The sequence below is a fragment of the Chlamydomonas reinhardtii genome, chromosome 9 (assembly GCF_000002595.2).
Source record: "Chlamydomonas reinhardtii strain CC-503 cw92 mt+ chromosome 9, whole genome shotgun sequence".
NCBI lineage: Eukaryota > Viridiplantae > Chlorophyta > Chlorophyceae > Chlamydomonadales > Chlamydomonadaceae > Chlamydomonas > Chlamydomonas reinhardtii.
In genome coordinates this window covers 1463281-1490191 of record NC_057012.1, presented here as the reverse complement: position 1 = coordinate 1490191, position 26911 = coordinate 1463281, and the positions used below count along the sequence as shown (strand labels likewise).

At 64.0% G+C, this 26911-nt stretch overlaps 3 protein-coding genes across 4 annotated transcripts; 1 reads left to right on the top strand and 2 right to left on the bottom strand.

Annotated features, from left to right (window-relative positions):
* Positions 1–1807: 1807 nt before the first annotated feature.
* On the bottom strand, positions 1808–14163 carry CHLRE_09g398100v5 (uncharacterized protein). Its single transcript, XM_043065874.1, has 24 exons — positions 14014–14163; positions 13128–13896; positions 12356–12891; positions 12099–12135; positions 11839–11957; positions 11359–11496; positions 11062–11190; positions 10692–10833; positions 9834–10541; positions 9048–9668; positions 8729–8853; positions 8531–8556; positions 8364–8383; positions 8112–8173; positions 7777–7846; positions 7477–7546; positions 7148–7327; positions 6319–6925; positions 6103–6180; positions 5461–5842; positions 5152–5244; positions 4845–4969; positions 4586–4683; positions 1808–4424 (listed from the first exon to the last, which is right to left on the bottom strand). The coding sequence occupies exons 2-24, from the start codon at positions 13600–13602 to the stop codon at positions 3242–3244; spliced, it is 6024 nt and encodes a 2007-aa protein (XP_042920864.1). The 5' UTR covers positions 13603–13896; positions 14014–14163; the 3' UTR covers positions 1808–3241.
* A 168-nt stretch (positions 14164–14331) lies between these two features.
* Positions 14332–17953, bottom strand: CHLRE_09g398150v5 (uncharacterized protein). The gene is made up of 3 exons (XM_043065877.1): positions 16542–17953; positions 15835–16407; positions 14332–15623 (listed from the first exon to the last, which is right to left on the bottom strand). Exons 1-3 carry the CDS (start codon positions 17802–17804, stop codon positions 15144–15146), a joined length of 2316 nt encoding a protein of 771 aa, XP_042920863.1. The 5' UTR covers positions 17805–17953; the 3' UTR covers positions 14332–15143.
* A 110-nt stretch (positions 17954–18063) lies between these two features.
* On the top strand, positions 18064–25899 carry CHLRE_09g398200v5 (uncharacterized protein). Of its 2 annotated transcripts, none has more exons than XM_043065880.1 (18): positions 18064–18369; positions 18595–18669; positions 18886–19025; positions 19208–19290; positions 19579–19651; positions 19889–19969; positions 20237–20332; positions 20497–20555; positions 20777–20933; positions 21217–21297; positions 21662–21790; positions 22072–22198; positions 22345–22540; positions 22919–23063; positions 23249–23296; positions 23593–23664; positions 23871–24599; positions 24912–25899. In XM_043065880.1, the coding sequence occupies exons 1-17, from the start codon at positions 18303–18305 to the stop codon at positions 24033–24035; spliced, it is 1794 nt and encodes a 597-aa protein (XP_042920862.1). In that variant the 5' UTR covers positions 18064–18302; the 3' UTR covers positions 24036–24599; positions 24912–25899. The 2 variants fall into 2 exon arrangements, with proteins under 2 accessions (XP_042920862.1, XP_042920861.1); XM_043065879.1 differs by having other exon boundaries at positions 22342–22540.
* The last annotated feature ends 1012 nt before the right edge of the window (positions 25900–26911 follow it).

The window sequence follows — 26911 nt, the reverse complement described above, 5'->3', positions numbered from 1 at the left end:
GCCAGTCACACTGCAATGCGTTGCACGTAGTGCCCCTAGCACACACGCGCACACAACCTGACCGTGCTGCGTCCTATGCATAGTAGAAGTGACAGAACGCCCGTCCCCTCTACGCATACGCACGCCGCGCCTTCCCATGACGGCCTGTCACACTCCCACGTGCTGCACCTAGCGTCCCTAGCACACACGCGCGCACTACCCGCCAGTGCTGCGTATAGTGGATAGTAGCAAAAACAGCACGGCCGCCCCCTCTACACACACGTACGCACGCCGCGCCTCCCCATCACGTACGGCCTGTCACACTGCCACGTGCTGCATCTAGCGTCCCTAGCACACGCACACACGCGACCCACCAGTGCTGCGTCTGGTGCATAGTAGCAAAGACAGCCCGCCCGCCCACTCTGCGCACACACACACCAGGCCTTCCCCTCACACCCCGTCACACTCGCACACGCCGCACCTAGTGCCCCTCGCACACACGTGCACACAACCCGCCGGTGCTTCGTCCCTTGCTAAGTAACAGTAACAGCATGGCCGCCCCCTCTACGCACAAGCACGGCGCGCCTTCCCATCACCACCCGTCACATTCCCGCGTGCTGCACCTAGCGTCCCTAGCACACACGCGCGCACTACCCGCCAGTGCTGCGTCCTATGCATAGTAGCAGCGACAGAACGCCCGCCCCCTCAACGCACAAGCACGGCGCGCCTTCCCATCACGGCCTGTCACACTCCCACACGCTGCACGTAGCGCCCCTAACAGACACGCACACACTACCCACCAGTGCTGCGTCCGATGCATAGTAGCAGTGACAGCACGCCCGGCCGTCCCCTCTACGCATACGCACGCCGCGCCTTCCCATCACGGCCTGTCACATTCCCACGCACCGCATATGCAAATGGTAACCCGCCGGTCTTGCGTCCGAACGCTGCAGTGACAGTATGATATATACGGCTATACGCTCCGCACATCACATGCCCCGCCTTCCCCGCCCCATCCCCATCACCCTCCGCCGCCCCCCATGCCCGCCACCCCCCCCGCCCCCCCCCGCCCGCGCGCCTCCCGTGCCTCCCGTGCCTCCCGTGCCTCCCGTGCCTCCCGTGCGCCTCCCCCCCCCCCCCACGTCCGCCGTCCTGAGCTACGGCCCCTCAAGCGTTGCGCTTGTGCGTCGGCAAAACATAGCATACTGGCGCAAACCGCGACTACTACGTATTAGTATTTGTTAATGCCTATTACATGTAAATAGGTGGCAGGGAAAATTCGGGCGGAGCGAGAAGTGCCTTCGCGCGTCCATGGACAATTGACTTTCGCGAGGTCGCGAGGAAAGCATCCGGTGCCCGCTGATATGCAGTCTCTAAGGCAAATTATGTTGGCGGCAAGCAAAGCGGGGAAGTATATCGAAAGTTCTGAGCGACTTGCTGAGCCATGCCTGCCGACGCGCCAAAATGCCGAGAAGCCCCGAGGTCGCCCCCGCCCTGCGCCTAGCCCTTTGAGCGTGGGGCGCCGGGGAGGTGTTGAATATGGCAGAAGGCGAAAGAAATGCTTGGGGTGTTTGGGAACGTGACAAGGCACGCATGCGTGGCGCGGGAAATCCCGCACGGCCCCAACCCGAGTGTCCCTAGCCGATGCGCCTGCGCGTCGTAGCGGCATGGAGGCTCTGACGGGGCGTTACACGCCTATTAGCTCCCAAGAGTACAGGGGCTCAGCCCATTTTCCAGCTGTACAAAGCTGACACCCCTTGTCCCGTGACCGGGGAACACTTGTCAAGATGCCGGCCGCGCTGTAGCAACTCTGACCCAGCCTCGCTCTGGATGGATGACCTTACAAAATGAGCAGTGGTACAAGGAGCACCGTCACTCGCAGCCAACCTACCGTACTCCCGGTTCGTCCTTCGCCACACGTTTATTCTCTCGGCAATGTGCGAGTGACCACACGCCAAGGATTAGGCACACCTGCCAAGTGCCAACTGATCTGGAGACGCAGCTCATCAAACTACCATGTATGGGTACCTTCACGGGGCTTCCCGAGTTAGTTCCTGAAATCATTATTCTTCGCAGCGGAGCGCTGCGTGAAGTTTTGTTGCCGAAGTACACGGATGTGGCCCCGCAGCCTACGAAGCCCTAAGCGCCCTTGTGCGCCCATGTAGAACATGACAAACACCACACCAAATAGGTACTAATTCGGCCGCCCCGCACCGCCGCCCTGCGGCCACACTCACATCGGCTCATCACCAAACTCAAGGAAAGCAAGTTCTGTCATTGACCTTCCAGCGTCTTAAATTGGTCAGTTTGGTGCGCGCACGTGCTGATCAAATCCACCACCACCCGCCCAACGCCAAATGCCCTGCTGTCCACGATCGCCTCGTAAATGCGGTCTTGTGTGATGCGACAGTGGTCCAGCCCCCAAAGCTCACGACCTCGCGACGTGGGGATCTTGCCCTCCTTTCCTTTCCTATCCGAAACCTCAGACGTACAGCTAGACCGTGTTGCGCGCCGTATCTGACCATGCTGCTGTTGCACCACCAAACCGCTCCCGAGGCGCGGCTTCACCGCTGACTGCTGTGCGGTGCATGGTACGACACCCTAAGAGCTCTAACAAACATGAGCTCCCCCGTAGAACTAGGAAGACAGGCTTAAGAAGGCATCCGTTTGCTGATAAGCAACATTTATTGTCCGCTCAGGCCCCCATTGGATAGGATCGGCCACATAGGTAGGAGGTGAGGTGCGTGCACGTGGAGGCGACGCACCAGGATGCACACGGTATCAGACCACCGCTTTTCCGCTCTCACCCTCGTGACTGAGTTCAAAAAAGAATGCACACAAAGCGTGATACGGTATATGCATTGTTACGACTGACGCATATGCATGAAGTATGGTGCACATGGCGTAACTAAAGAAGGCCATTGCGTTGGATTAATTTGTTGCGGGCTTGCGGCATGTCAACGCCTGCAGGTCTCGTGGGCGATTAGCCACATGCCGTCTTCAATCTTCATGGTCCCAGCGGCAACCAATGCATGCGACACGTTTTCCGGGGCCGGGCCGGTAGTTGCCTTGCCTCTGCATACCGTGTACGACCGCACATGACCAGGCACAAACACATACTAGATATCCCGCTGTGAGCACCGGCATATGCGCTTGCTTCAACAGAGAAACGTAGAAGAGAGAAGGTAAAAGTAAGGATACCCCGCTTGGATAGCTGCCATACTCGCGCGTCTGCCCATGCTGCTTTGTTGAACCACAGCGGCTAGGCACCGGGCCCGGCAGGACGTAAGCCCGCAGCGCCCCCGGACCGCGGCGGCTGAACAAACGAAGGTAGCTGGGCCAATGTTGAGGCGCCACCAACACTGCCGCCCGCTCCAGCCCCAGCCACGACGCCACCACCACCACCACCACCAGCTGCCCGCCCTCCTCCGCCTCCTGCCGCTGCAGCAATGGCGCCTGCCGGATAGCCGCCCACATTGCTGCTGCGAAGTAACTCCGCATACATGTCAGACGGGCAGGTTGAGGCGTCCAGGCTTGTTGTCGTCATCGTTGGCTGCTGCTGCGGCGCCGGCAGCGCTACCCAGCCGCTATCCTGAATCGCCATGGTAGCCGCCGGGTCCCTGCCACCGCCTCCTCCTCCTAGCGCACCAGCACCAGCACTGCCCGCTGCCATCGCATCGAGGCTGGGCCCAGCGCCACGCACCACAGTTGCAAACGGCGTCAGAGCGGGTACAGCAACAGCGCCAGCCCCAGCCCCGCCGCTGCCGCTGGCGCCCCATTCACCTCCGCCCGCGGCGTCAAACCACCCTGCGGCTTCTGCCTCCGCTGGCGCCACCACCGGAGCAAACCCGGCGGCACCGCCGGCACGCGTGTGAGAGGCCCACGGTGTTTCCGCGCCTGCAGCGGCCGGGGCCCAGGCTGGCTGGTAGCGGGCAGGAGGGAGTGTGGGCGAATGGGCGGGGGTGCTGGTGGCGGCGGTGGTGGCGGACGTGGGAAAGGCAGTGCCGTAGCTGCCAACGGCGGCAGACACGGCCGGCGTGGCGACGGTGTTGTACGGTGCCGACGCAGAGGCCACGAAACCGGCAACTCCAGCGGCGCCGCTTGATGACGCACCATCGCTGCTTGCAAGTCCGACGGGAGTAGCGGCGCCGATGCCGCCGTGCCTTTCCGCGGCTGGGGCTGGGGCCGGGTATGGCGCAAAGGGCGGGCCAGGAGCCGCCCCGCCGCCGCTGCCGCTGTACAGGGCCTGCTGCTGCTGCTGCTGTTGTTGTTGTTGTTGTTGCGTCATCAGTGCAATCTGCTGGTTCTGCTGCTGTCGTAGGTACTGCTGCTGTACACGCACCAAGGCCAGGTACCGCTGCTGCTGCTCGTGTGCGGCCGCCACCGCCTGCTCGTGCGCCTGACGCATGCGGTTCAGCTCCGTCCACACAACTTCCGCGGTGGGCCTGCAGGGAGCACGAGGCAGCAGCAGCGAGGAGGAAGTGGGCACGGGCTCACTTACTACACAGACGGCACGGAATGTAAGTTTTGCGCCGCAGCAACGCACCTACCTACCTCGCCAATCAAAACCTGCACACGGTGGCGTGGCACACACGCGCGCACACACCTGCTCTGCGGGTCGGCTGCCCAGCACGCCTCGCACAGGGCTCGGTAGTCGGGCGGCGTGTGGGCGGGCAGGCTGGGCCGCAGGCCCGCCATTGCCACCTGCAGCGATTGCCAGCGACCCTCGTGCATGGTTTGTAAGCGGCCGCCGCACACACCGTAAGCAGCAGTGCATAATGTTGTCGATTACACACCGTAAGCGCGCCACGCCCATGCCCATGTAATAATAAAACAACAAACATGGCCCATGCCCGTGCCCACACCTGGTGTGGCAGCAGCGCGCGCGGCACTCCGCGGTGCGCCCGCTCCCCACTGAACAGCTCGAACAGCAGGATGCCCAGCGCGTACACGTCCACGCGCCGGCTGATGTGGCCGTGCAGCATCAGCTCTGTGCGAGTGCGGGAAGGTGGGTGCCATTGTATTGCTATGCTTTGGAGCGTTTGCGTGATGCGAGGAGGTGGTGGCTGCGGCGGCAAGAAAGGCCGACGTGATCCTTAGGAAGGGTGCAGTACAGCACCCCCGCACCGCACCCCGCGGCCTGTGCACCGCACGCCGCCGCCGCCGCCTCACCTGGGGCCATGTGGGTCAGGCTGCCCTGCGCCGTCAGTGCCGAGATGTGGGTCTGGTCGGGGTCGCCGTCCAGGCCCATCACAGTGGACAGACCTGCGGCGCGCAGAGCCAGCAGCAGCAACACCACCACCACCAGCCAGAAGACAGACCAACTTGGAAATAGGGCAGGGCGCGCGACAGCAGACCCATCGTGTTGCTGTGCCATGTACAGTAAGCAATCGATTCCCAAACAAAGAAGCTAACTTTGCTGTCGTTGCGACCCAATCCTTTGCTGGTCCGCATCACGGCAGGTTTGACAAGAGAACTCACCAAAGTCTGCCAGCTTGGCGGTGAGGCCCATCACCGGCGCGGCAGCCGGGGGAGGCACCGGCATCGGCACTGGCAGCAGCAGCGGCATCGTGGGAGAGGCCCTTGCGTACGGGCGCGGTGGCGAGAAGCAGGGCCCGGCTGCTGCGGCGGCGGCACTGCCACTGCCGCTGCCGCTGCCGGCAGCCACACCGCCAGCCCTTCCCCCGGCCGCAGGGACTGGGATCAGCCCCACCGCAGCCGCCAGCGCTTCGGCTGCGTAGTCGGCGGCGGGGGTCGCAGCTGCGTGGGGTGCGGCCCAGTGCTGCGGGTGCTGCAGCGGCTCCCAGTGAGCCGGCGGGGGTAGGCTCCGGCGGTCCTCCACTGCAGCGGACTTTAGCAGCACCTGCACGCCCGCACAGTGCACACACACACACACACACACACACACACACACACACACACACACACACACACACACACACACACACACCAGCTCTCATGCACACGACGAACAACGCAGCACTGTACGGCGGCTGTGCCCCAGTGCATCCCCCACAAGATGCCCCAGTGCGTCCAACCCACGGTGCCCAAGTGTGAAGCGGGGGCAGCGACCACGTCACACCAAGGCGCGGCCTGTCACATCGCTTCACCGCGCCCACCCACATTGGAGGCCTTGACATCGCCGTGCACCACCCCTCGGCTGTGCAGGTGCAGTAGCGCACAGGCCACATCGCAGGCCACCTGATGGGTGGGCGGGGGCGGCGGAGACGGCGACAGGTTAGGGGCAGGCGGGGCGGGCATTATTGCTCGTTTCGCAGGCTCAAGAAGGCGCCGGGCACCCCTCTGTCCGACAGCCCAGTAGCACGTCCACGCACACACCTGCAGCATCAGGCCGTAATTGTAGGCGCCGCGGCTCTCCTCCTGCCCGCCACCGCCATAGCCCCCGCTTCCGGTGCCGCCACTGCCAGCAACATACGTCGCTTCCGCAGCCGCGGCAGTGGCAGTGCCCGGCGGCAGCACGGGCAGCGGAGGCGGCAGCGTAAGTGTGCTGAACTCGCCTACCGGCGCGAGACAGCTGGAGCCGCCACCGCCAGCGCCTGCGCTGCGGCTGCGGCTGCCACCGCTGCTGCTCCCGCCGCCTCCGCCGCCACCAAGCGGCGAACGCCCGGCACGCGGGCTCGCCCTCCCCACCTGCGTGCTTACAGGCGCCGCCGCCGCCACCGCGGCGGCGGCGGTCGCTGCGGATCTGGCCGCGGCCATAGCAGCCGCCGCAGCCGTACCGCCCGGCGGAGAGCCGTACGCCATGGGGCCGGGAGGCGGCGGCATCCCCAAGGCCCCCAGCACGCGGCGGCCGCCGCCGGCGGGGCTGCCCCTACCGCCGCCGCCGCCGCCGCCTGGGCCTGCGCCGCTGGACCTGCTGGCGGGCGCGAGGGCGCCGCGGTGGAATAGACCCGCGTCCAGCGCCTGACGCAGGGAGCCGCGGTCGCTGCGGGGGTACAGGGCGGGCGGGCAGGTGGGGCAGGGTAAATGGTTAGGGCGCGGAGTTGGGGAAGCGTGTCAGTCGCACCGCACGTCATTCCTGTTTGGCCGTGGCTGCCAGGTGCAGCGGGAAATCGCGGTAATAATGGCACATACATCACAGGCGGAGTCGGCAAAGCGTGGACAGCCAGTGACGTGGCGGCATCAAGCCATCCAGCCCACCGCTCACCAGTACTCGAGCACCAGCTGCAACTCGTGGCCATACACTGGGCCCAGTGCGGCGCTGGCCGCCGCCGCCGCCGCCGCCGCCGCGCCGCCGCCGTTGCCGGCTGTGATCTCCGCCCGGCCGCCGGCGCCCCGGCCGCGGGTGCTGTCATCGCCGGACGAGGGCTGGCCCGAGTGCCGGCCGCTGCGCGTGCGTGAACGTGCGGAAGAGCAGTGGCGTGAGCGTGCGTTAGGTCGGTGTCGGCAAAATGAGAGATGGGGTCGTACAGAGGACGTGGATGAGGCATCAGTGCTAAGCGGTCCAGGGCCTGCTGTGTGCCTCCACCCACCCACCTGGGTCGCACAGCCGTCGCAGTCGCGGCCGTGTCGCGGATGGGGTGGAAGCTGTACGTGTAGGTTTGAACTGCACGGCACGTACCCCGTCACCATTACGGCACGTCGCGTCCAGTCGCACATTGCATAGCCACACAATCACAGTGCACATCATGCTGTGTGGCGCCAATGTCACGGGTCTAGGCCCAACCGGTGACAGCGCAGCAGGTTCAGGTTCAGGTTGGCGCCATCGTGTGATAAACCATACACCACATACCGTACCGCACAGACACGACCACCAGTGCACAGCGCCGCCCTCACCAATGTGGGGGTGGCTCATGGCGCTCGATATAGCTGCCTCCATCACCGCCATCTGCCGCCGCCGCTGGTCCTGTCATTTCAGGACGTTCGGGGACCCAGAATGCTCGACCCGACGGCCATTGGGAAACCTATTTGCAACGACCTTGTGCTGCACGTGTTTTATCAGACACACACGCACACGCACACGCACACGCGTTTGACCGCACTCTAGCGCACACGAACGGCGTAACCGCACACATGTACACGCACAAGAACGGGGCAACCGCACACATGTACACGCACACGCACGCTGCGCTACTGAGCCGCCCGCCACATGGGCTTAATTGCATACGCACTTGCGTGAGGCCGCCCGACAGCACCAGCGTCTTCAGAGCCACCACCGTGCCGTGCCACAGCCCTGCGCGGCAGAAACACACCCATGCATCCCGAGTGGAATGGGGGTATATAATATGTGTGCGCGCGTGCAGGGGCTGCATACTTTGCACAGCAAGGAGGTCGGAAGCCGAGGGGAGAGAAGAGCTGCGTGGGGGAGGGGGTGCACGATGGACCTTCTGCAACCACAACACAACACTTGCCGCGTGACGCACCTTTGTAGACCTTGCCAAAGCTGCAGCACAGAGGGTTGAGATGCGGGGGCAGGAATCAGTGAGGTACGGTGTGGAGCCAACGGCATTTTTGCACACCGTGTGGTGCGCAGCGGGGCACCGCGTGGTAATGTGGTATGCACACCAGCGCCGCAGTACATTGCACTCACCTTCCCTCCCCGATCAGGTGTAAGACCTGGAAAGGGATGCGCAAGGGGTGTTGAACGTTTACCGTTCATGTGCATCAGCAACAGCTTGCATCACTGAGCATGAGCCACCATCAATGTCGCCCAGCAGCTCATAACGCATCGATGTCAGCAGCCGGCCCACATTGCCACCCATCAGTCCCCTCCAACCCACGCACACACCTGCACGTTGAGTGGCGCCTCGTGGCCGCCACCAGCTCCCACCTCGCCGCCTCCTCCCCCTCCCCCTCCCCCGCCTCCCGCCATAGCCATGATGGAGCGCCGGATGGATTCGATGTTGTCCGGGTCTGCGCCATCAGTCATCACCGGCAAGAGGTGGGAGGTGGGCGGTTGAGGGCGGTTACGGAAGGTCGCGGGCACCCTGTGACCCAGTAAACCCGGCTAGAATACAGTGTAGAGATAGGGCGTCATGGGTACCATGCCGCTCACTGCTGTGCAGCTACGTAGCTATCGTATGCAGCACTCATACACTACCGCTCACCCGAGGGAGCAATCGACGGCGCCAGGGTCGCCAGCGTCCGCTGCTGCTGCCGCGCCAGCGCCTCTGCGCCAGAGCCCATGCCGGCAGCGCCATCGGCACCACCTGCTTGGGGTGCGGAGCCCACAGTGCCCAGGCGCCCGGACGAGACAGGGCCTGTCGCTGAGGTGGCGGGCGTCAGCTGCCGCCGCGGTGGCGGGGGCATGGACACCACACGCCGTGTGGCCGGCCGGCCCGGCGCCACCGCAGCGCCGCCGGCAGTCGCGGTCGAGTAGGAGCGAGTGGCCATAGCCGTTGAGGGCCGGCTGCCGCCTTCCCACCCGCCCTCGCCGCCCTCAATCTCCGTGACCACGTCGTCCCCCTCGCCCTCCAGCTCCAGCTCATCCTCGTCCTCGCCCTCGTCCTGATGCCCAGCCAGGCTCTCGCGCTCGACCTCCGCCTCGCCTTCGGCCTCCTCCTCATGCTCCACCTCCTCGCTCTCGTAGGCAGCCTCCGACCCTGTGCCTGTGCCCATGCCCGTGCCCGTGCCGCCGACACGGTACGAGCCGGCGACAGAGACGCTGGCACGCCGGCGGGCGCCGCTGGAGTCAACAGAGGAACGCGGGACAGCAACGACGCCGCCAGCTGTGCCGGCCACGGCAGGGGCGCCCGTTGCGCTGCCGACTGAGCTGGGAGGAGTGCGGCGGCGGTAGCCGCCGCCGCGATGAGTGGCGGCTGAGGGCGGGCCCCCACCATTGCCGCCGGCACTGCCAACAGGGCCCGCAAGAGATGCACCTGTGACAATCTCACCGCTGAGCGTGGTGGTCTGGGTGGTGGCATTGGTGGTGTGGGTGCTGGCACCCTCCTGGGACACGCTGGTCCGCGGGTTGCGCGCCGTGCCGCCGGCGCTGCCTTCCGCCACGGCTGGGTACGTGTCGCTTTCATTGCTCCTTCCCCCGATCCCGCCCACGCCGCTCTCCCGGCTGCTGGTACCGCCACCAGCGCTGCCACGGCTGCTGCTTGTGCCGCTACCCTTGCCCTTCTTCCTCGCAGCAGTCCGCGACACCGTGGCCGCCGCCGCCGCTGCGGCGACCGCTGCCATGGCCGCTGCCGTAGCCGCGTCCGATTTCACCCGCCCGCCACCGCCGCCGCCGCCACTGCTGGGCGCAAGCGCCATCTCCACGTCAGTGGCCGCGCTGGGTGCCAAGGCACGTGCGTCGGTGAGCGCGGCCTCGGGGCGCCTCAGGTCGGCAGAGCGGGCAGGAGACCGCGGCAGGCGGCCCCCGGCGCTGCCGCCGCGGCCTCCTCCCGCCGTTGCGCTGTCACCGCCCCCGCCCACTTCTTCAAGACCGCTGCTGTCATCATCGCTCGGCCCCGCGCCCGGGCCCGGCGCACCAGTAGCCGGGTCGCCCTTGCGCTGGCCTCCCCCGGTGCGAGGGCTGTGGTAGGGCCGGCGGCGGCGGCGCCGTTTCATGCACCAGAACCCAATTGCCGCCGCCAACAAAGCCAAAATCCCGCCTGCAGCGTGTGGTAGAGAACAGCACGCAAGTTGCATCTTTCTGACTCGACGCTAGCGCAGCAACCCACGAATGCAGCCATGCAGGAGTGGACCATGCAGCTACATTACTGACGCCGTCATTTGGCTAGCACTAGCAGTGCAGGACGCACCTCCCAGACCAACCGCTAGCCCCAGCACCAGGCCCACGGAACCGCCTCCTCCTGATGGCGATAGCGGTGCAGCTGGCGGCGACGGGGCGGGCGGCGACGGGGGCACGGCATCGCCTCCGGTCCCAAACCTCAACGCCAGCTCCTGCACACGCGAAGAGGTGAGGGAATAAATGGCATGATAAGGCGCGGCGCGCCATGCGGGTAAGTTCTATGAGGATTGCTTGGGTAACGCGGCGCCAGTGGCGCGTGGAGATCATTGATCATCCACGTGCTCAATCAAACCAATGGGCAGGCGCAAACCCATAGCAAACTCCAAGTGCCATAATAACACACAAAACTACTGTACCAAACGCCCCCCACCTCCACCTACCTGTGCCAGGCAACTGTCGGCGCCCAGTCGCGGGATGCAGCTGGCGGCGATGGCATAGTCACACACCACGTGAGAGTTGCTGTAGTAGACTGCATAGCCGCCGTCATCGTTCAGGATGCCGGGAGCCTCCTGTACCGCACAGGGCGTCACAGAGGACCAGGCGCAACGCAACACGTGGATCGCTTGCTTGCCCAGCACACGTTTGAGCGCCGCTCCGTTGGCAAGTGCGGCTGGCGAATCACAAGCGCAAGAGCGTCAAGCGACTAGTAACTGGCGGCCACCTAGCTAGCTACTCGCCTGCACCTGCACCGCGAACGCGTTCATGTCAATGGAGGGCTGCCGGCAGGTAGGCGCCGTGGGGATGCTGGCATTGGTCCAGCAGTAGGCGCTGTCGTTGCGCAGCGCGATATCGCGTGCGGCTGGAGGCTCTGGCACCTGCGCTCCAAGCAGATAGGGGCCCGCCGGGAAAGAGCCGACGGCAATGGTTGGGACGGGGACTCCAAGTGCCCGAGCCCAGGGTAACGGGGGTGCGGAAGCGGCGCAATCCGTGTGTCTGCAACACTGCGCTGCATGCACGGGTGCATATGCCTACAAGCGCGCGTTCCTGCCCTGCACACCAGCAGCCCCAGCAGCCCCATGTCAGGTAAGCATGGGCACGCCTCCAATGCTTCCGCCGAGCATACTCCATACATTACTACCCCTGTCCGACCGGTGCGTATCCTCCGCATGCTATCTGCCCATGTTGCGCTGTATCTTCCACAGTCCTGTATTCCTCACCGCGTTCCTGGGAGGTGGCGGAAGCGACAGCAGCTGCGCCACCGCCTGGGCAAATGGCAAACACACCGGCCGGTGCTGCACACACTCCCGCAGTACGATGGCACCGCCAGGAGACTTGCCTGTACGGGGCGCCCAGCCCGCAGTGTCCGAGTTACTCACAGCAAATTGCAGCCAACGTGTACCCTTTATGCGTGCGCAAGCAGTGAACACCTGAAACCCACTATGGCCGTTTGCGACCCGCGCGGATGTGGCCGACTTACTGACAAAGTTCAGGACCTGTCCGACACCGTTTACGGCCTGCATCGAAATAAGGGAGAGCGACACGGCGGGCAAGGCGTAATCTGAAGGACGCGATCATACAAAGTGCGGCCCGCACAGCCCGTGTTATGCACCGGCCTAGGCCTCGCCCCTAAACACCGGCACCGGCACCCCATACTGCTACGCCATCCCGCTCCAGTCTTCGTGGTCCGATGCGACACGCGCCAAAAGGCACGGCGCAATGCGCGCTGATGTTCACCTTGTATATCTCCACGTTGCGGAAGGTGAGCACCACGTTCGCCCGCAGCCGCACCGCCGCCGAACTAGCGAACGCCGTGTCAAATACCGAGTGGCTTCCGCCGCGCGTCGCAAGCACCGCGGCGGGAGCGGCGCCGCCGCCTTCACCACCACCGTTGCTGTTGCCGCTGCTGCCGACGCTCACTATTTGGCCATCGCTGCCAATGATGCCGCCGCCGCCGACGGCCAGGGTGTCATCAAGGGCACTCAGGCCGTCGAACGCGCGGGCGCCGCCCAACACCGTCAGGTTCCGCGTCAGCACCGGCACCGGCACCACCGTGCTGACGTCAGCAGGCGGCGGCGCACGCGCCGGCGGCGACGGGGCCATACTGGTAGCGGCTCCGCCGCCGGCACTCTGGCCTGATGCGATGTACATGCCCTGCGCCGCCGCCTGCTGCGCCGCCAGCACGTCGGCGGGGCTGAGCCGGATGTCGGTGAGTAGGCGGAGGTCGGTCACGTCCGGGTTGTACAGCAGCAGCAGGAACTCGTAGGCCGTGGCTGGGGAGCAGCAGCGACAGCCCCGCAAACAGCAAGGTCAGGTCAGATCGGATCAGTAGGTCGGGACGGAGGCATGAGTATGCACAGGATAGCATGGCGTAGCGCCACATAAGGCAAAATTGGAGCAGCTTGTGTGGCATCAGCGTTGGTGAAGGCCAACAACGCGTTTCCCGCCGCTTCGTCTCTAAACCGCTTCGTCTCCCTGTCTATCTCCCCCGCACCAGCACGCCACTCACTCGCCACGCCCACAAGCCCCCCGCCAGTGGTGCCGTTGACGCCCGCCATGCCTGCCTGCTGCACTGGGTTCCCCACTGAAAAGGCTGTTTCCTGCTGCCGCAGCTGCCTTCCGCCGCCGCCACCCAGCGGCCGCCCATCTGTTTCTCTCGTCGCTCCCGACGCCGCCACGCCAGCCGATGCCACCCGGCCTTGCGCTGCGCTCCCAACTTTCCTGCTGGGAAGCTTAGCTCGAACAGCTGCTGCCGCCAAGGTTGCGCTTGCGTCCGCCAGCAGCAGCCCCAGCAGAAGCCCAACCGCCAGCGGCCGCGGCATGTGTGCGCTGCGGCCACTGCGTGGTCGCACCGCCCTGCCTGCTGCCCAGGACTGGGAGGCAGCATCCCACCCGCCAGCAGCCGCAGCAGCGACCTCTGTTATAATCTGCTGCTGCTGCCGTTGCTGCTGCCGCGGCCGCGTTGCGGTCGAGGCGAGCCGCATCGCTTCTGTGTCAGGCAGCGCTGCCGCTACGAGAGAGGACCCACGCCGCGATGCAGCAGCACCGCCACGAGGCGATTTCCGAGCGACACGTGCAGGGCTGGTGGTCGAGGCAAGCACACAGGTTCGCGACTCGACAGCGCAACATCCTTTCGCGCTGCCCGCGGCGACCTGCCGCTGCCGCTGCTGCTGCCGCGGCCGCCGCTCCGTGTGGTGTTGCAGCGTTGTGGTGTTGTCGATGTTGCGAGGCCGAGGCGGGAGTGGCGGTCGTGAACCGCGGTTTTAGGAATCGAACCTCTGCGTTTAGGGCAGCGATGCAACGCGCTGCAAGTTAAGGAAGTCAGGCCATGAGCAGCATCAGCCCGCCTCGCGGGGCCGGCGCGCGGGCGCACAGTCCCCGTCAGCGAACCTTACCTTGGTCTCAGGCTCGAGGCCCTTTGCCCCTGCTGCGAGCGCTGCTGCTGCGGAGTAAAGTTATCAGTCCACTTGGCACAACGGGTTTTGGCAAAGGAGCCAGTGCGACGCAAGCAGAGGTCATGCAGGCCCGAGATTACGCCGCCCTACTTCCCAGACTACTGGGTGCGAAGCCCCAATAGAAGAAGAATGATTCAATCGCATCGAACACAGCTCCCCACGCTTGCCTTGGGCCGTTGGGCGCCGCGGCAGATGCTGTAGCGGCGTCGAAGCAGACTGCTGGTCGGTCGCAGAAGAGAATGAGTGGGGCGTTGATCCAGGTTGATCAGAGTCAGACCAGGCCGGGCGCTCGAAGCAGGCACTAGTACAAGCAATGACAAGCACAGACGAAATTTTTCCATGCGCTGCTGCCTAGAAGAGCGCATCCGCGACGGCCTCTCCATCTGTCTCCACGTCGACGCATCTCTCACGTGTCCCCATCGGCGGCCAGGCGTCTAGACATACGCTTACCGATATAAATTTCGTCCCACCCCCACCGGCGGCCACGCCGAACCTCACATTGGAAAATATACAATGCCCCCTCTTTGCCATTAAATCGACACTAATTGCAGAAACGAGCGGTGGCGCAACAGCCGCTTTTGCCCACACTTACAAACATTCCCGCAAAACTGGGTGCAGATGCCTTGCAAAGAAAGGTCAAGAGCAAGCCGCGCCCGCCTAAAACTCGCGTGCGCCCACACCCGCGCCCGTTGGGGTACACACGTACCAAAGCAGCACGGATGTTATCTTATGAGCAAAGCAAAGACGTGGAGATAGCTCGTTCTGGACAAATGCAGAAGCACTTGCATCTTCCTTGTCGATCTGCCGTGTCTAAGCACCACCGCAGCATGTGCGTAGCCTAGCAATGCACGCTACGCACACGAACAAACCAGCACCATACCTGTTTGCTGTCTGGCGGTGCTATCAGTCTAGGATACCCCTCTGTCAGCTCGCGCGTCCTGCCCAGTTCATTTCCAATCCTACACACCATCCCTGCCGCGCCCGCCCTCACCGCGCCCACCCGAGCCCATGCTTTTGCCCCGCCCCCCCCACACCCGCACTAGCATCTGGGCCTTAAGTGCCAACACGGCTTAGAAGTACCAGTACGCCTCCCGTGCCGCGCACAGCACCTCCTGTGGCGAGATGGCCGCCAGCGGCCGCGGCAGCTGCCAGGGCTGCGGCGGCGCCGTTGACTCCGACCGCGCCAAGGGGCTCACGCTCCGGTAGCCGAACTGGCTGTTGGGCACAGCGGCGCCGCCAGTCATCCCGGCTGCTCCCGCCGGCGAAGCGGTAGCAGCGCCAGGGGCGGAAGCGGCGGAGGCGGAGGAGGCCCCTTCGCCCTGCCCGTTGCCGTCCGTGGCGGCGTGGCGGTCGTGGCCGTGGCCGTGGTGCTGCCGCGCGGCCGACGAGTGTGTGAGGCCGACGCGCACGAAGCCCCAGCCCATGACGCCGGCCGCGCGCTCCTCCTCCGCGCCATCGCCCACGGCCGCAAAGGCATTGTGCGCCCCCAGAGCGGCTCGGAGCTGGCGGAAGGCGTCCAGCTTAGAGCGGCCGCTCGCGCTGTACACGTCCTGTGGGAGGGGCGGCGAGAGAGGGGCGGTCGAGCGAGGTTATGATGGGAAGTAGGGCGGCGGGTCAGCGCGACGGCAACAAACCACCACTTATATCGCAAAATACGAAGCCTGGGGCTTGTGTACGCGCTGTGGGTCAAGCGTTCATCGGCGCCACACCTAACGGCAAGGCCGAAACCAACACTGCCACTGCCTGCCACTCCACACTCACCCGGATGTCGAAGTGCTCGTCCAGGCCCCACATCAGCAGCTTTCCCAGCGTGGCCACCAGGTGCCCCGCGGACACCAGCACGTGCCGTACACGCCTGTACGACAGCGCCGGTGGCGGCGCCGTGATGCCCAGCCACGGCCCCGCAGCCACCGCCTCGTCCTCGCCGGCCGCGACCGCGGCGGCGCGCCGCGCCGCCTGAGCTTCCACCACCGCGTTCAGACCGGTGAGCAGCTGCCGCGCCGCCGCCACCCAGCCGCCAGTGAGCTCCTCCACCTCCGCCAGGGCCGCCGTCAACACGCGCGCCTTCTCCGCGCCGAGCAGCGCCGGCAGCCCTGCGGTGCCGCCGCCGTACGCCGCGGCAATGCGCTCCAGTGTCGCGCGGCTGACGGGGCCGGCGGCGGCGAGGGCGGCGGCGGCCGCCGCCGCTGCCGCGGCCGCCGCCGCTGCGGCCACGTCGCCGCTGGCGGCTGCGGCGTCCTCCGCAGCGGTGTCGGCCACGGCCTGGGCGTCTGCCTCGGAGGCGGCGGCGAGCGCCCACAGCTCCGCGAAGGACTGCGGGTCCAGCTGGTCCAGCTGCGGAGGCAGATGGGTGGACCCGGCGGGGTAGGCAGAGGTAAGGGTTTGAATGGGGAGATCCAGGCATAGCCGGTTGCCCATACACAGCCCACCCGCCGCCCTCCCATGCACGCAGCCTCGCGCGCACGCACCGTTTTAAAACCCATGTGCTCGTCGCAGAACTCAAACACAAGGTCGGCCAGCTTCTGGCCGAGCGCAGCCGCCTGACGCGGCAGCGCAGCCGCCTCTGCCACCGCCGCGAGATTCTGACCGCCCGCGGCCCCGCCCGGGCTACCCCCACCGGCGGCGGCAGTGGCAGACGCCGCGGCGCGTGCGGACGTGGAGGCAACGAGCGCGGCGGCGCGAGCGAATGCGCCGCTGATGAGGGAATTGAAGACGATGAGTGTTTCATCCAGGTCCCAGACTACGATCAGGTCCACTTCCGGCGGCTGTAGTTGTTGTTGCTGTGGTTGCTGCTGCTCGTGCCGGGCCCCTGGTGCTGCTGCTGGTGCAGAGGACGCTGCTGGTGCGGGCGACGTGGCGGCAGCTGCTGACACCTCCGCCTGACCACAGTCCTCATCCATCGCGTGTGACAGCGGGTCATACATTTCCGTGTCCGCGCCCGACCCATTGAAGGGCTGCTGCGGGTGCGTCGCCCCGCCAGCCCCTGGCCCCGGCTGAGGCGGCGGCGAGGGCCGCACGGCGCCGCCAGCCGCCGCCGCTATGGGGGCGTGAGGCGGAAGGTGAGGCCGCGCCGAGCTGAAAGGTGTCCCTGCAGCCGCGCTGCCCGCCCCCGCTGGCCCCGCTCCGGCTCCAGGTCTGGCGCCGGCTGTGGGCGTGTTGCCCGTGGCCGCGCTCACCATGCCCGACCCATTGCTGCTGGTCCCGACGCTACGGCCGCCACCGTCGCCCGAGCCGCCCTTCGCCATGAAGTCACTGCCATGCGCGTGGTACCCCTGCCACGCGTACTGCATCCCGCCCTGCGCCTGGTACTGGTACAGCTGGTCGCCGTGGTGGTGCTGCTCGTACTGCGTGTACGCCAGCGTGTACGGCGCCGGGGGCGCCGCGTGGTGAGGGTGCTGCCCAGGGTGCAGCATGGGCGTGGAGGCGGAGTGGTAAGGGTTGTAGTACTGCAGCGCCTGAGGCGCGCCGGCAAGGTCGGGGCAGGACGGTGCGACGTGGTGCGCCGCGTACAGTGCCGCGCCGGAAGCCTGCGCAGGACCGGGACCAGGACCGCTGGCCGGCGGAGGCCGCCAGGCCGTCTCCGCGTGAGGCGCATCACCGAGAGCTTGTAGGAATGCAGACGAGCCGTGCACGTGCGTGCCGCGCTCTGGGGTCGGCTTCATGGCCGCATGCTGGGGGTCTCGCGGCTCGCTGTCAACCTGGACCGGCCCTCCTGGCCAGCCGCCGGCCATCCTAAGCTAACTTGATGAGTCAAAGCACCGAAAGAGCGACGGGATCGGAGCGAGAAGATGCCGGTTGCCGGCTGTTGTGCGGAACCAAACACAGAAACTTTGATGAGTCTAGAAGTCGCGTCGAAAGCGCCCTCTCAATTGCCTGTTTGTTATTGTTTGGAGACAGAACGGCTACTAGAATCCACGGCCCTGAATTGAAGCGACCTGCCAGCTCATTCCGTCATTCGTCACAATTCCGAGCGCCATGATTGTTTCATCTCCTGATTTACACTTAACCACAGCCTCAAGTTTCTTTCAACGCATTGAGAACAGACCCAGGTTGGCGCCGCAAGAAGTTTTGCTGCTTTGCATGCTTTGTTGATTTTGCGGTCATGCTCGAAACAAATTAGGCTGCTTAAAGAAGATTATTTGTCCTAAAGCGCGACCTAGAAGCTTGGTCCTCTAGAATCGCGCGCCTCCGCCGGCGGGCTCGTCGCACCTGGGTCGGAACGCTGCAATATGGGCAGTGGTCGAGATAAACGCAAGAAGGCAAAGGAGCGCAAGGATGGGCCTGTCGTGGGCGTAGGTGCGCGGCTGGGCGGTTGATGGTGTGAAAGGCCCCGTGCCGGACGGGCGCCGTGCTGGTGCAATTCGCCGGGACGGGCGTTTCGGCAGGCAGGCGCGGAGGTTCCTGTGGAGCATCGGGAAAGCATGAGCACAAACATCCAATGAGGCTAAGGGCAACCTTAGAGCTAGCGCTCCGGCACGCAGCACATCGTGGCAGAGCTTGCCGTGAATTTGCTGACCCCAGGCACGGTCAAGACGGAGAAGAAGACCGCTAAGAATGAGGCCAAGAAGGAGCGTCGCGCGGATAAGCGACTAGAAGGTGGGATAATGTCGTATGTATATGCATATGTTGTGGAGGGGCATGGCGGGCGCAGCAGCACGCAGAGTATGTAGGTGCAACCGCCACAAGACGCCATCCGTGCTGGGGTGTGGCGCCCTGAGGTTGCGGGCCCAAACGCAAGGTGCTTTTGCTTTCCCGACTTGCTGTTTTGAGTACCCTCCTAAACGGGCACCGCTCCGTCACAAACATGCACAGGCGATGAGGATGACATAGACGCTCTACTGGCGCGCATGGCCATTGAGGAGAAGGCCAAGAAGGGCAGCCTGGAGGTCAGCACGGACGTGGAGCCGCCGGGCCCCCGGGTCAGCGCCTCGTTCCAGCCCTACATCACGCCGGTGAGCGGAACGGAGGATGTGGGCCGCAGCAATTGCCGTACGCGTCGCGGGGAAGGTAGTGGTCGGGGTGGGTGGTTCGAGACGTTGGCGGGTGCACGCCTACCTGCACCCCATCAACCCCCTGCACATCCACCGTGGCCTGGCAATAACGCATACACGCGTGCCCATCTCCATTCACACAGCGTGGCTCGTTTCTGTTCCTGTTCGGCGGGGAGTATGTGGACGTGTCCACGGAAAAGGTGAACGTGTACAAGGACCTGTACAGGTGAGGGACCAGGCGGTGGATAGGCTGGGGAGCCTGGGTGTAGGGAGTGTCCTTGCCAGTAACAAGGAAGGGACAGGCAAGGTGATAGGAGTAAGCTGCGACTTACTTCGCTGCAAGAAAGACCCCTAGCAAGGGAGGACCCAAAAGCGGTGGCTTCGACTGTGGTGCATGGCTGAACTTCTCAAACCCTGACACCGCATCCCAGCCACCCGCTGGTCGCTGAGTAAGATTTGGTATTCAGGAACGGGGGATGTGTGTCCTGCGCCATGCACGGGCGCGGTGTCACAGGTTCGATGTGGATAAGCGGAAATGGTCCAAGATTGACTCGCCAAACGGGCCGCCTCCTCGGTCAGCACACCAGGTAAGGGGTGCGGCAGAGTGGTCCGCAGTCCTATGCAACTGCAATGTCGATTTATGCAGAGTCTCAGGGATGCAGTGGGCGAGGGGCGAGGAAAGGGGCGCTTCCATCTCTACAGACGTGCAAGCAAGTCCGTGGATCAACCGCAGCTGATGAAAGCGCTCTGTCTGCCGGACGTGTCCGGACCCGGCATGACGTGCCTGCTGTCATATGCTTACACCACACGCGCTCGTTGTGCAGGCGGTGATTGTGAAGAACACCATGCTGGTGTTTGGCGGTGAGTTTACCTCGCCCAACCAGGAGCGCTTCCACCACTACAAGGTGGGTGGGCTCGAATGCACATCCTTTCCTGCTGCGTGCGCATGCAAGTTCCCCAGAAGCAGCACGCTCAAGGCTCAGCTGCAGCGCTGCAGTGCCCGTGGGGGTACCGTACATTGTCCCTAAGAGCAGGATGGGCATGTTTGCCCAGCCACACGCACGTAGCCCACTGCTCAAACACAGACCTCCATGCGTTTCCAGCGCTCGCCTCACCCACACTGCCACATCTGCACCTTCGACTCCTCACTTCCCCGCCTCCCTCCTCCACAGGACCTGTGGCGGCTGGATCTGACCACGTGGGAGTGGGACTGCTTGCCAGCCAAGGGCGGGCCCTCGGCGCGGTCGGGGCACCGCATGGTGCTGCAGGTGCGTGGGGACTGGGGCCTCCGGGCATGACTAGTTACATGATACGGGTAGGGCTCGAGGGCGCTGGGCGCATGTGAATGCGGCACATAATGAAGCCATAGTACGGTAGGGATAGCGTTGGTGACCGGCCTCGACGGCGTGCGGGTGGTTACTTTTGGCTGCAGCCTCTCAAGAACCGCGTGCTGCTGTTCGGCGGCTTCTACGACACGGGGCGAGAGGTCAAGTGAGTGTTGCTGAGGCGGCACGGGGTTGAAAGGGATGTAAATGAGGGATTCTGTAGACGGAAGGGGGTTCGGCGGCGGTTGGGCACACTCAACCAGCCTTTCATCAGCCACCGTGGCATGCGCACCAACCACCCGGGTCCTGCATCTTCACCCGGGTCCTGCATCTTGGCCACTTTCATTCCAGTACACATCTTCCTGCTCCTCATCCCCATGTCGCTAGGTACTACAACGACCTGTGGGAGCTGAACCTGGAGAGCATGAAGTGGACCAGCCTGGGGCCGGCGGCGGGTGCCACTGCGCTGTGGCCCTCGCCGCGCTCCGGCTGTGGAATGGCGGTGGTGGGCGACACGCTGTGGGTCTTTGGCGGCTACTCCAAGGTGCGTGCGTGGGGGCTGGAGCGCAAACTGGAGGGCAGGGAGCAGAGGGAGAGGGTCTAGCAAAAGAGGGGCTCAGGCTCGGCGCGGGGTGCTGTGGAATACGGTATGGGCTCGATTGGTGCATAGGCTCGATGGGGGTGCGGCCTGTATGGGGGGGGGCATGGCGTAAGACGCGCGGCACGTGATGAACCAGCCCCTCATCGCGCCTGCTGCTCACGCCTTCTCCACACTCCCAACCCGCCCTGCTCTTTAGCCTGACTTGCATCCACCCCTCACCGCTCAGGCCAAGGACGACGAGGACCCGGACCTGGAGCACGGCAAGACCATGGAGGACATCTGGGCCTGCAACACCACCACATGTCAGGTAGGTCTGACGCCTCTAATTTCATAACGAGTTGGTAGCTCTTTGAGGGGGGTGAGGTGAGTTAAGTTGAGGTGAGGCGAGGCCACTAAAACCACTTTGTGCATTGCGCGGGCATGGGTCGTGGGTCGTGCTAGCCACCCTTGGCGGCAGTGAGGATCATGAAGCATGATACCTTTATGCTGCCAACGGCCCTGACCACCCACTACAAGTGAGGGGCTCAGAGATGTACCCGACTCGGCCACACGAACCCTCCGCCTTCGGCGCACACGATGTATCCACCGCTGCTGTTTTGCTTCCCAGCCCCCACTTATGCACCGCTGAGCCTTCCACCCGTGTGTTTGCTGTCCACTGCTTTACTCCGCAGTGGGAGCGCGTCAAGAAGGTGGGCATGGCCCCGGGCGCCCGCGCCTCCTTCGCGCTGTCGGCGCACGCGCACCCCAAGGCGGGGCCGCGCGCCTTTGTGTTCGGTGGCGTGTCGGACAATGAGGCCAAGGTAAGATTCCGGGGGAGGACGGGAGGACGGCAGGAGGTGAGGATGCCCCACGTGCGAGGAGGATGAAACGCAGGGTTTGGTAGAGAATGGGTGAATGACTTGCCAGGGAGGCGGCGGTTCTGGAGCTTGGATTCTTGGCTCGTGCTGGGTGGGAACAGCATTCGCGTGCGGCCTTTTGAGGCTTATCCGGGTATAGGGCCTGGTGCTCCGCACCAATGCGCGCGAATGCGTGCCATTCTCTTTCCTGCATTCCTCTCGCTAAGGAGTCCACACCACTGCAGGGCGGCGAGGACCTGTCGTCCGAGTTCCACAACGACCTGTACACATTTAACTTTGAGCGCCGCCGCTGGTTCGCCGCTGAGCTGCGGCCGCCTGCGGACGCAAAGGGCAAGAAGGCTGGGACAGCGGGTGAGGGACAGTGTGACGGGCTGGAGCGGTTGGGGGAGATGTGGCGGAGGTATGGCGGCCTTGATGTTCCGGGTGCGGTTTGCGTTTCCTGTTGCAACGGACTTTTGGAGACACCGGTTGCGCCCCATGCCTGCTGTGCTCAGCAGATGCGGAGTCGGGGACAGACGCGGCCGCAGCTGCTGCTTCCGACGGCGCAGCCGCCTCTACCTCCGCCGCCTCCGCGCCCGCCAGGTCTGCTCCGGCGCCTCCGGGCGTGTCCCAAGAGCAGGCGGACAAGCTGGCGGCCATGACCTCAGACAAGAACAGCGCCCTGTACCGTGCGGCGGTCAAGATCCAGGCCAGGTGGGGGCTGGCGCGTAGGTGGGGGCCAGGTGGGGGCAAGCCTAGGTTTGGACCAGGTGGGGGCCATCAAGACTTCGGGCCCAGTTGGACGGCGGGTGGGGGCCAACGCTATGTGGGGTCAGGCCAGGTGGGGTCAGGCCAGGTGGGGGTCAGGGCAGGTGGGGTCAGGCCAGGTGGGGTCAGGTGGGAGCCCGGTGGGAGCCAGAGAAGGGGCGGAGGCGGTTCAGTGGGGCTGGCCTGCGGGCGGCACGGACAGCACAAGCTGGAAAGGAGCTGGCAGCTGGCGGAGCGATGCAAATGCGATCAGGCACCAGCACCCGGCGCGGTCGCTACACTGCTCCGTCCACGACCCCACCGCCCACGTTCCTTTCCCCGCAGCTACCGCGGCTACAAGGTTCGCAAGGCCTACATCGCCTACCGCATTGGCGGTGTGGTGTCTGAGCTGCTGTACAGCCCCGCCACCTTCGGCCTGGACCTGTCCAGCCTCAACATGCCCAAGCCCAGGGCGCGCATCGGGGCGCTGGTGCGTGGCGCAAGGGAGGGAGGGAGGGATGACGAGGGAGGTAAGGGCTAGATTGCCCGGCTTGTAGCGGGGCGGGGAGTGCTTGTGGGGAAAGAATGGCGGGCTGTGCAGGTCTGGCCTGAAGTGCGGAATGAAACATGTTGCCGTTTACTTGAATGGGGCTCTCTTGTCGCCGTGTCGTGCAGATGGCGGTGGTGGCCAACACGCTGTGGCTGCTGGGCGGCACCGTGGAGGTGAGCCCGCAGCAACTCGTGCGTGTGCGTGTGTATGTGTAAGGTGTGCGTGTGCGGGGGGGGGGGTACATTCATGACTATTTACGAAGTGAAGGCGGGGCGGGGTGAGGTGGGGGGGCCGCGTTGCCGGGTGGTGGTCAAAGTTTCCGTCCTGAAACACCAGTGCACCCACATGCTGCGACCCCACCCGGTCTCAATCCCTTCCCTACACACTCCTTCCTGGCGCAGTCCTTGCTTCGTCACTCAACCCCACCCTCACACGCCGCCCTCTTCCTCCTCACTCCCACACAACCCAGATCGGCTCCAAGGAGATTACGCTGGACGACATGTGGTGCCTGGACGCAGTGAAGCTGGACGGCTGGCAGCTGGTGCGTGCCGTGTGCTCTTCCATAGGGAAGGAAAAAAGACTGTTACGTCTCTTTGCCTGTCGAGCGCCCCATGCAAGTCGACCTGTATATTAATCCCACGGGCCCGCCCCCTTACGTGCCCGCCTGGCCGACGACGGCTCCTGCCCCCTGCTCCCCTCCCCTCACCCAACCCATGCTTTCCCCACCCACAACCCCCGCATCCCCAGATCCGTGAGAACACGGTGGGCGAGGAGCTGCTGAAGAAGGCGGCGGAGGACAGCGAGTCGGAGTGGGAGGAGGCCAGCGGGGACGAGGACGGCAGCGATGACAGCGACGACAGCGAGGAGGAGCGCGAGAAGGCCAAGAAGAAGTCGGGGCCGAGCAAGAAGTAGTTTGAGGTTGTTGGCGGTTGATAGGGTACTGACGGTGGGCGGTGTGGTGGATGTGGATATGGAGGCGGGGGCAGTCAGCAAAGCTGTTTGGTGCAGGCGCAGGAATGACAGGACTGGCAGGACTGGCACATGGCAGGACTGCGGGCGCAGGTGCAGGTGCAGGTCCATGTGGTGAGGCGGACGGTGCAGGCGTGTGGGCTCGGAGCCACGGCTCCACCAGCTTTCCAGTGGTGACGGTTTGGTTGCCGCATTGCCCAGGAAGCGCTGGTAGCTGCGAAATGAGGGAGCGATTCCACCTGGTCGAAGATTGGGCGTGGGCACAGAGGCCCACCATGCGGTCCACTCCCGCACCTGCTCTCAGATCAGCATAGACGTCACCATCCTGTGAACGGATTGCGTCTCCTGGAAGACATCCCATATCCAGCTTCTGCCGTTCCCAACACTCAACAGTGGAGCAGAGCGTCAGGCGCGGGCAACCCAGATGAGTGACCTGGGTCAGCAACGTTTAGCAATCTTTAGAGTCGGTCGTCTCCGGCGGTCGACTTCTGAGCGTCATGCTGATGCGTAAGTGCCGACATGTACGGTATCAGCTAAACTTGGTCGGCGTGTGGCCCTCGACACCTTCGGCCACGATACATGTATGTCTATACGGTCTATAATGAAGTATGGCTGTGCCTGGATACGATGCCATGTATGGCCAGCACTTTCCGTGTGTCTCCGACGACAAGCGAGGAACCAATTAGCGGGCGCTGCGCCCACCACGCTGTGCAAGTGTCTACATAATGACATTACGAATGCAAACATCACAAGCCTGTCGCGGTTCGGGCCGTGCGCGAAGGCTTGGTCGAGTGCATCGTCGCAATTCTCTTGTTGCAGGGCCAAGTAGTCGCCTACCCGAAAGTCGTGCATAGGCCGCGCCACGCGCGATGACTTGAAGCCAGTTGCAATGTCAAATCTACTGCGTTGATCCGGCTCTCCTGGGTGTGCAATACCTCCCTTGTAGGCAGAGCCTAGACCAGTGGAATCGCGCCATGTTGCCAATATTTAGCGTCATCTGCCTATAGTGCTTTGTCTGCATGAAAAAGGCCGTCTGGGAGATACGACATATATGTGGCTCGAAAGCCGCAGTATTGGCCACCCGAACTAATTTAAGCAATATGAACTGTGATTTAGGATGCACATACAGTGACGCGGACGAGTGGTGGGCTGGCTTGGGCAATCGTGGTCGCTGGTCGGCAAATTGCGTAGTGCGACTCAAATTGAGCCATACCTACTATCAATGTATTCTTTATAACTTCATGTATTGATGGGCATGTAGTGGATGGCCGCGACAGATAGAGCATTCGGGCATACATGTCTGCATACATGTTACAAGGAACGGCGCCCAAATAAGAGTCTTAGCAAACAGCACCTTCATGAATCATAATGGCATACTTGGATGTTGTTGGAGTTGCCGACGTCTAGCAAAAGGCCATTCCAGCAAACTATTGCGAGGAACAATCCGACATGGTGCGGGCCGCTAGGGGTTGGGGCCTGTAGGGGGCGACGCCGTGCCCCATGTTAGAAGCGGGATAGAGACACACTCCACATATTGTTGATACAAGCCGCTGGGGAGGCTGGAAACTGTGAGGCTGTTGGGCTGACAGCATTCGGGGCGATGGGGTCAGGCAGTAACGGGCGTAGTCATGGTCATGCGTATGAGGTAGGTCTGGGTAGGTGGCCAGCCGCCCCCCCTGACCACGCCACGACAGGACCACTTCTGGGATTTTGCAGTGGCCAAAGCAGCGGTGGCACAAATCAATGCCATGGAGCATGGTCGGGTACGGCTGCGGGTGCTACTGCGGGTGCGTGTGCACGGGATTGCGCGTGCTGCAGCGGCCCAAGGAGGAGCGGCTGCGGCAGTAGTAGCTAGCAGCACACACCGGGGCTGCGGCGGCAGAAGCAGCGAAAGAAGGATCCCGCTCCTAATGAGGTCCCGCCAACGCAGCTGACACCGCCGCCACCAGGTGCGGTGGGCCCGCTGCAAATGGGCGTGTTTTGTGAAGGGGCTGTTCATGCATGGGTTATACATGCACATGTGGCCGTTCTTAGCCGGGTCGCTACGTGTGTGCGACTGTACCGGTGCAGCGCCTCGTGAAATACCGTATGCGTGTCGTGTCGGGTGGTGGCCACGTTTAGGATACCAGTGCACCCACATGCTGCGACCCCACCCAGTCTCAATCCCTTCCCTACACACTCCTTCCTGGCGCAGTCCTTGCTTCGTCACTCAACCCCACCCTCACACGCCGCCCTCTTCCTCCTCACTCCCACACAACCCAGATCGGCTCCAAGGAGATTACGCTGGACGACATGTGGTGCCTGGACGCAGTGAAGCTGGACGGCTGGCAGCTGGTGCGTGCCGTGTGCTCTTCCATAGGAAAGAGAGGGGAAGCTTCCCTGTTACACCTCTTCGCCTGTCTAGTGATTCACGCTCAGTACGCCGACGTTGCCACCGCTGTTCACTCCGCCGGATGGGACATCGTGCACAACCCACGACACCCTGGAAAGCATTAGACAGACGGGAGTGCTTATTACCCCACACCCCCGGACCTCATGCCTGGACCCTTCTACAAATGCTAGGCTGCCCATCCCAAACGACCCACAAATGTTGCCTCTCACTCACTAAACACGCCCTTCACACGACCACGCACGGCTATCACCGCTCTCTCATGAGAACCACTCAGTCAGCCCTGGCCAGGCCGCCCACCGTAGCCCAGCTAGCAGCCCCATGGCGGTGGATGACACCGGCTGCCCCTGCCAAGCAGAGGGGAAGCTGCGTCACCACCTTACGGGGGACAGGGAACTAGATAGGGCATGGAATCCTACAGGGAAACAAA

Coding starts and splice junctions, on each gene's coding strand:
- CHLRE_09g398100v5 (XM_043065874.1), bottom strand. CDS start 13,602: ATGCGGCTCGCCTCGACCGCAACGCGGCCGCGGCAGCAGCAACGGCAG. Junction 6,181..6,318: donor ATTACGGCCTGATGCTGCAG/GTGTGTGCGTGG, acceptor CCCACCCATCAG/GTGGCCTGCGATGTGGCCTG. Junction 5,245..5,460: donor CGCCAAGCTGGCAGACTTTG/GTGAGTTCTCTT, acceptor TGCGCGCCGCAG/GTCTGTCCACTGTGATGGGC.
- CHLRE_09g398150v5 (XM_043065877.1), bottom strand. CDS start 17,804: ATGGCCGGCGGCTGGCCAGGAGGGCCGGTCCAGGTTGACAGCGAGCCG. Junction 16,408..16,541: donor AGCACATGGGTTTTAAAACG/GTGCGTGCGCGC, acceptor CTGCCTCCGCAG/CTGGACCAGCTGGACCCGCA. Junction 15,624..15,834: donor ACGAGCACTTCGACATCCGG/GTGAGTGTGGAG, acceptor CCCCTCCCACAG/GACGTGTACAGCGCGAGCGG.
- CHLRE_09g398200v5 (XM_043065879.1), top strand. CDS start 18,303: ATGGGCAGTGGTCGAGATAAACGCAAGAAGGCAAAGGAGCGCAAGGAT. Junction 19,652..19,888: donor CTCCTCGGTCAGCACACCAG/GTAAGGGGTGCG, acceptor CTCGTTGTGCAG/GCGGTGATTGTGAAGAACAC. Junction 22,541..22,918: donor GCGGTCAAGATCCAGGCCAG/GTGGGGGCTGGC, acceptor CTTTCCCCGCAG/CTACCGCGGCTACAAGGTTC.